This window comes from Pezoporus wallicus, unplaced genomic scaffold (genome assembly GCF_028554395.1).
Source record: "Pezoporus wallicus isolate ANWC-B61680 ecotype Strahan unplaced genomic scaffold, APGP_CSIRO_Pwel_v1 contig_6814, whole genome shotgun sequence".
Lineage (NCBI taxonomy): Eukaryota > Metazoa > Chordata > Aves > Psittaciformes > Psittacidae > Pezoporus > Pezoporus wallicus.
Window position 1 is genome coordinate 149,018 of NW_026639755.1, and position 8,213 is coordinate 157,230.

Consider the following 8,213-nt stretch of genomic DNA (forward strand, 5'->3'; position numbering starts at 1 on the left):
TGAGTGACTACTCATCCATGAGAGAGAGAAGCTTTGTGGAAAGCAGCAGGAAGAAGGAAGCTTCAATACATGTTATTCTCAAGTTTTACTTACTGTGTTTCTTCCTGCACAAGCAACCAGGTGTGTGCCTGTGAAGCTGCCGTGTTTTAGGGCAATTCAGCTGGAACGGCAGAATCCTTTATGAACTGAAACCTACCTTTCCTCGTAACGCACTATGGGTGCATTCAGGCCAGCGGTTAGTCTACAGTTTTGTGTTGAGTTGCAGCTGAAAACAGGAAAGTGTCAAAGCTGTTATGCTTGAGATCCGTTGGGAAACTGACAGGCTCTTCCCAGAACTGGAAGAGCCTGGGGAAATAGCCTGCCCAAGAACAGATTCTATATGAAATGGTAAATTGCAGGTTTCACTTGAGTGCCATTTTGAAATGCTTTGAGAGATGTTTCTTTTGCCAACGTGACGATTTCTGAAGATAAACTTTCTGAAATCGCAAACTTCCCATCTCTTAGATACGTAATTCGATTTTTATATTTTTTTATATTGCTGGATTACATGAATCACTTCCAGTTGATGCCAGCTGTGTCTGGCTTCTTCAAACAGGATGAAAGTAGCCGCATTACTTCCATTCCAGGAGTTTTAGCTGATTCATCTGGGCTCAGAATTTCTAAAGATACCACATCTCAGGTTTATCCTTAAGTCATAAAAACTTCTTTTATTCAACTTCTATCACCTGCTCCAGACATCTTTGGCCAATTTCCAAATGAGGTTCTGCTCTGAGGTTGTACCTCAATATCCAGACAGCACAGTTTCAGTACAAAGTGTCTGAGGCCAACAAAAATCTTTGCTTAGAACTTATGACCCACGGGACAGCTTTCTCTAGATCACTCTTTCTAAGGACACCCTTTAGAACACGGGAGTGTGGGTCACTGTGAGAAGTAACTTGGTCATTTAGGTGATTTTTTCTCCTAGTTCCAAACCACTGAGGAGTGAGATGCAGTGGGAGAGCTCAGAAGCAAAAGGGAAAGTCTCAGAGTGAATGAAGCGGTGAGTGTAGTGTACAGAAAAAAGACATGCTGGGTACACCATGTTGCCTCACGTGGTCAGTAATGCGCATGGGATGAATGGCAGCAAGGAGGGGTTTTGTGACACTTCTCTTTCAAAAGTTAAATGTGTTTACAGGTATTTTTAATTTGAGTGAAAATAGGATTTGAAAAGAAAAAAAAACAAACTATATCCAGGCTCCTCATGTAAAAGAGAAAAATCTGAAAGCATTTTCAGTATTTAAAGGGAAGACTGCTGAGGAGCTGGAAAGTTCAAAGGTACCACTTCGCTACTGTGAAAAGCTTTACCTATTTGAGTATGTGTAAAAGTATATTTAAGCCTCACAGTAAATGATACAGGTGGAATATGACACAAAATCATTTTGCCTGCTTGACAGCAATTTGGATTAACTTTTTAAAATGCCATAAGGTGGTATTTTCAGGTGATATCTTCAAAAGCAATGAGAACCGGACTGTCTCCCCTTTGCCTTCAAACAAAGTATTTGCCACTGAATTAAGTAAATGCAGACTAAGGCCCATGATACACAATTGATTTTATTTTCCTTTGTGACAAATGCTCCTGATGAATATTAATTTACAGCATAAGACCAGTACTTCAGCACAGCCTTGAGTTAGGACTGGTTTGATTTTGAAGGGGAAAGGAGGGCAAGGGGTGTTTTCTGGGAGCTAGACTCAAAAATGCCTCTGAGATGCTCTTGGTAATCTACCTCAAACTAACCTGGGCAGGAGACATGTAGTTCTCTTCAGCTGTACCTCTGCAGATAAGAGCAGATTGGAAGAAGAGGATCTGATGAGATGGAGAAAACCACATCTTGCTCTATCTTCTCTAATACCTGATACAGCTTCAGAGAAGGTAGCATGACTAGTCGATAGAATGCTCTGTCAACCATTCAGAAATTTAGCTCGTAATTTCCATGAAGAAAATTGGAAAGGATTTGCTAACAGAAGCAAACTTTGCATTAGATTTCCAGAATATTTGAACAGCCATTGATATTTTCTTAGTGGAAAAGAAGCTGCCTCCAAAACTTAATTTCTGCTGTATTACTTTAAGGTATGTTGGCAATAGTCTTATATTTTAACATTTCTGAGATGTGGTATTATGAAAAATGGCCATTAAGCTCTAAATGAGAGATTAATGTAAATAATTCAGTGCACAAAGGTGTAGATAGGCATTTTTATTTACTCTCATTTCTTTAAAGGTTTTCATTCTTATGTCTGTTCTCCCACCTGTCAGAGCATGCAACCCACTGATCTTTTTATTCCCAGGCAGGAGCACAAACAGGGAAAGAGAAATCGGAAACAATTCCTACACAAACCCTCATTTTAATTGTCATATCTGCAAGGGACAGATTATCTTTGCAGCAGCTCGGATTGCTAGATAGCATTTTCTCAAGATGTCACTGATGCCCACAGGTTTCTTTCTAGCTGTTATGAATGTGTCTGTCAAGGGATGCTCAGGCTGGCTTAAGTGTCTCAGTCAGTGTTACAAGGGTATGTAAATTAAAGGACACAAGCCCGCTGCATGGTTTAAGATCACCATAGTTTCATCCCGTTTGCTTGCTTGTTTGTCTGGTTTGGTTTGAACAGTTCTTACTGTCTGGATCCCACATGGAAATTAGTCCTGGTCCCTGCTGGTCTCCATAAAGGAATAATTCACCGTCTCATGTGAATTCATGATCTTCATTTGTCAACACTTGCAAAGCACTAAACTAAAAGCAATAGGATAGGAAGGAAAAGAAGGAGAAAGTAATGTGAAAGCTCTAAATACAGCTTTCCCTTACCCTCCCATATCCGACTGGTAATTTTATTCAAGAATGGTGGCAGCGCCTGCATATGCCTCTCGGCTCATGCCAGTACTCCTCTTTCTCTAGTGGTTGTATGCACATACTAATTTCTCTGTTCTCTCTAGATTTCCAGTACATTAATTGCATGTTATTGCTGCTACTACCACTGCTATTACTAAGCTATGCAAAGGGGAGACCTTCAGTCACTTGCTGGATTCCTGCGGTCGGTAGGTATAATGAGTTGCTTACACTCTTCCAAGCTAGGTCTATGGGTCCTGTGCAGACCAAAGAAAATTAAAAATTAAAAGCTCAGAAGGTGTGAGGAATGCAAAGCAGAAAAGGAAATCATTTGGTCTCAGAAAGGAAATGTTAAATATCCTATTATGTATTGAGTGCTGCAGCGAGATTGGCAAATACATCTGCAAAGGGCAGAATTAAAACTGCTCTCTCAGGTGGACAGACTCAGTGAGCTAACGTGTCCCAGACCTGTACTGTGTGAAGCCCTGCCCTACGGCGTGGGGATGATGTCTCACCACAGCTGAAAGCTGTCCACAGTGTGGGACCTTGGCCTGATTGCTGATCAGAATACTGGTAATACACGCTAAACCCCATGATCTAGTGACACCGTATTGGCCACGCTGTATCACACCTCAGGAAGATGCGTTCTTCATTGCAGTTCATGACAGCAAGAGGAACACATGGGTATGGCCCATCAGTGAAATAATGCTAACAATAATACCAATGATACCACCACTACCACTACTGCTAATTTACCCGAAAACAAGAAAGGACAGAGAAATCAGGTTATGAATAGGCCTTTGCAGGTGCTGACAGGGAACAGGGGTCAGGGATTGCTTGTGCTGTGCTCAGCCACTGTCACCCCTGCGCACATCAGATGAGCATCAGAGAATGTTACATGGAAAGCTGCTGCAACAGCACCTGAGGCATACATAGACAGAAGGTGTATTTATATTAAAAGTGGGATACTTGATTGCTTAAGCAATAAACAGGAAACAAAATTGCTCACTTTCTGTACTCCTATCTGACATTTGGTGTGGCAAAATCGAGAGTCATTTTTTGCTTTGGACTCTACAACTCTGCTTAAAGCATGAAGATGCATTTTCTGCCCAAAAGAATGGAGAACAGACTGTTATTGTACTCTTTTCTTTTGCTGCTGAGCTGTGTATATATAATCAAGTGCAAGGTATGCACAGTAGGTTCAGGCCAGTACATATGCTGAGCTGGGGAGAAAAAGTATGAGGAGTTTGAAAAGTGAAAAAGGGTACAGTAACTGTCTTACCCATTTTGAGAAGCCCTGTTTGGGAGCATACACAGATAAATGTGTGGAAAAAAGGTTCAAATAGTGCAGATCAGGTTGAAAAATCCTCAAAAGAAAGGAAAAGCCCCATTACCTTAAATTGTTTGATACTGAACTCCAGAAGAGACTGGGGCAACCACTCACAGGGTTTCAGTGGGACCCTTAGGTCCCTTTTCTTGATTTCAAAGCAAGGAGCTTTTCATACGGTCTGATGACTTTGCTGCTGCCCAATGGAGGAGAGTATGAGGAAAGATGGAGCATGCCCATACTCCTACAGTGACCTGGGTCTAATTTTCGTGTGTGACATGAGACACTTTCCTATGTACACAGATATCTGAAAAGGGGACGGGTCTAAACTGATTGGCCTCAGCCTTGAAAATACAACAGTGCTGGAGAAAGCTCAGAGAAGGGCAACATGAGCAGTCAAAGGTATGGGACAGATATAGCATATTTGGGTTTGCCAGGTACAGCCACATTCAAGCTTCTCTAGCAGATTTGCCACCCCGCAGAATTTTTTGACACTAGAAGACTGGGGACATTTTACTTTGGGAAGAAACTGGAGCCTCTCCCTGCCCCCCTTCCCCTCCCTGAAAATATGATTTCAATCACTCCAGACCAAGCAATTGTCTAGAACTGCAGAAACTCAAGTGCGGTATGAAAGCCTTTAGCTCATGACTTGAAGAATGTATAGGACTCCTAGAGTCGGCATGCGCAAACCTTCCACAGGCTACCACCGAACCACAGAGCCCAAAACCATGAAGGACCACCATGGTTGTGTTGAGAGATCTCTGTACAAGTCCAGCCAGAGGAAATCTCTGACTTAAAAGCTGCTGAAAATTGAAAGTCCTTTCAGGAAAATTATCTGCTCTCAATTTAACTGTAGCAGTAACAAGGAATACACATAAACTGTCCCATGGAATAATTATCTTCATCCTCAAAATATGATGACCAGTCACAAGAAGTCTTCTCAACCCAATTTCTTCTGAATTAAACCTTTCTTGGAAGTGGGCGTTTTCTGGTAAAGACATCTGCAACCAACGAACTTCCAGTCTTCTCTAGTCCAACCATCCTATCCTTGTTCCTATCGTAATTGCTACTACTTCTGCAGCTAGACCTCTGGCCTTCATTGCGAATTCTTTTTCCATTTGCATTATGCTGTCAACTCACAGTTTACTCAGTTCCTTGAAGGAGTGCAGTAAAGTGCCACAAATGCCTGCTTCTTCAGCTAACTCCTCTTTTTTTTTGCACCTGAAGCATCTTGGTGCAGGGATAATGGGCACACAGATTTTTACCCAGGCAAATTTCAGGTAGAAGATATCTTTGAGCAGATCAGATGCTGCCCAAGAGGATCTCCTACTGTGTCCTTAAAACAGCTGGTCTGGTTTTTCAGCATTCATTTGTTGCTGGCAGTGCTATCTCATTTGGCAACCGCACATTTCTACTACTTGTGGGGGAACATTGTCCTGTGATCCATTCTACTAATGGGACCATGTCACGACAGTCACTGAGGCTGACTCAGCACTGACAGAAATGAAAGCTATGTTCAGTTTGCAAATACCTGGACTGTCCTGCTTGCCACCTGGTGTAGGTGAAGAAGACAATGAAGCTGAAAACATCTATCGCTTTTCAGCATTCCACTCTCAAAATACATCATAAAAAGTTATGAAAATCTGGCAGAGCTTCTTGCTCCATGAAGTAGACATTCCTCATCTGTTTAGTTCATGTCTTTCCTATGCATGCACAGAAGAAGCCAAAAGAACCCCTGCTTAACTGCACTTCTTTCTGTATGCTGTGTATGAAAGCGTCTGGGGACAATCTCCTAACCTAGATGGACGTGTCTTGCTCAGTGCCTCAGTGGGAAACTGCACCTGAAATCTGTAAGCATAGCAGGAATGCTGTCAGCCATTTTTCACTGCCATCTGCAACAAAACTGCACTACATCACCAGTCTAGGATGAGCAGTCCAAAGAATTCCAGATACAGAATTTTTCACGTATGATTATGGAAGAGGTCCCATAACACTGAAGTGTTTCCCCATGCATGGACATGACAAAATTCCACATCAATTTCTTGTATTTTGTTTAGATAACATTTCAGTTGCAATCAGTTTCTGCCACACTTTCCATTTGTGATGTATATTATGTGTCAGGTTGTAAGGTTAAAAATTCCTCAGGGTTCATCCTGAAAATGGCTACACTTCAATATGAGAAATTGTCTTCATGTGCATTTCTTCCTCCAGGGGTAACTGCCAAAGGCTGAAGACAAAACCTACATGCACTGTCTGCATAGAAGGAAAGGACTTCAGGTGAGGAAAGCCTGTGTAAAGAGTTCAAGTCTGGGACTTTGTAAAGGTCCTAAAGAGACACCTATGTGCTCAGTGGGAATTTTTAAAACGCAGTGACCGATCTCATTTTCACCTATTCAGTTTTTAGGCAAGTGAACAGTTCGTAAAATCTTAGAAGATGAGAGGCAGAACTGGGGGAAAACAGTATTTCTAAGCTATTTTGCTGTGCATGACTGTAACCAAATGAACTTGAGGGCACTATGGGTTATTTTTCATCCTTCTACTAGGAAAGCTGCTTTTCAGATTCTATTCAAGTATCTACTGTGAATGGCCAAATAGACCAGTAAATTCATGGTTTAGTAGCTTTGAGTAATACAAAGATTGCCCCCCTTCACTGTCCAAATATTGTTTATGTTACTGTTTAACATATTCACTTCCTGACCTTACACACCTTATTTACCTGACCTTATTTACACCACATCTTCCCATTGTCCCTACAAGCATCAGATCACAGAGTGTATCTGTACAAGACATAGCATGTCACCTGAAATTGAGAAAGATCAAGACTTCCTCAGCAAATTTTTTTCTGGCTTACCTTATGCACTCCACTGATTCCGGTCTTGATTTTAGATCCTGGTCTTTAGCAGCCACTCCAAAATGAATGGGGAACAATCCTCCGAGAATAATGTCTCCCTTCTTCTGTGCCCTTTGGTTTGGCCCATAGGCAGCAGTGTTCCAGGTAAATAGCAAAAGAATCAAGCAGCAGCTATATAAAGTCATTGTTCCTCTTTTCACCAGGGAGTTATAGGACGCAAAATTGGAAAAGATGATGTAAGAAAGCAGATGTAATGTCTAAGCTTTTCCTTTCCTTAATATAGCACAGAGAGGATATGGGACACATGTCTGCAGGGAGATAAGCAACAAGGTGGCAGCCACAGTGCTGATGTTTCTCCCTCTGTCTTCTCCATTGCAAAACAGCAATTCAGTGGTCCTTCTTTCTTCATAACCAAAGCATTATGGAGAGCCCATCTCTGAGAACTGCAAAAGAAAGACATGAAAAGTGATCCCAGTTACACACCGGGGCCCCATGCTGCCATGGTGGCTCTGCTTTGCCAAATCAACCTCTCAGTATGCCCCTGAGTCTGCCCCCACTCAACAACCTGCCTGGGACACATACCAACCCTGACAGAGCAAAGCAGGCACCCTAGTGATGCCAGCCACACCTCCTTAAACAAGTGTGAGATGCCCGATTCTATGGTTCTCTGTGTGAATCTGGTCACAGGAGACCCTGTAAAACGTGTGACTGGACGTCCATAAAGACAGCACACAGTGAGAGACTTGGATTGGCAAGTGAGAAATAAGGACACATCAAATGCAGTGAGAATCAAACCTTTCTCGTAAGCAAATAACTATAATAATCTGTTGATGTTGGTCCACCCCTCCTTTCCCTTGACTGTTCTTAACTCTGGTTTGAACTTATCCTCACTAAAAATGAAACAAGGACACAAGAAAGACTTCCTTCTCATTGAAAGTGAAGATGACTTCCAGGGAAGCCTTTGAAATCCAGATAATTCTCTGCAAGGAATCATGAAGGTTTGAAAGCCTCGGTGATCATGTCATTGCAAGCTTAGCTGTACAGCTTTAAAGCCTACATCCTGGGATGAGAAATATTACAGCTTCTCTGTGCTCAGTATATTTTCCCTGCAGCATATCTAGAGGCCTGCCAAATGAAGAACTAACTTAATTATGGCTTATGAAAATGGATATGGCTA

The 8,213-nt window shown here is 42.0% G+C and overlaps 1 protein-coding gene across 1 annotated transcript in view; it reads right to left on the bottom strand.

Annotated features, from left to right (window-relative positions):
- CASR (calcium sensing receptor) overlaps positions 1-7,467 on the bottom strand; it is a 38,292-nt gene extending 30,825 nt beyond the window's left edge. Inside the window, exon 1 of the mRNA XM_057415962.1 lies at positions 7,037-7,467. Coding sequence (XP_057271945.1) covers positions 7,037-7,221 — 185 coding nt within the window. The 5' untranslated portion in view covers positions 7,222-7,467. The remainder of the gene's footprint in view (positions 1-7,036) is intronic.
- Between the last annotated feature and the right edge of the window lie 746 nt (positions 7,468-8,213).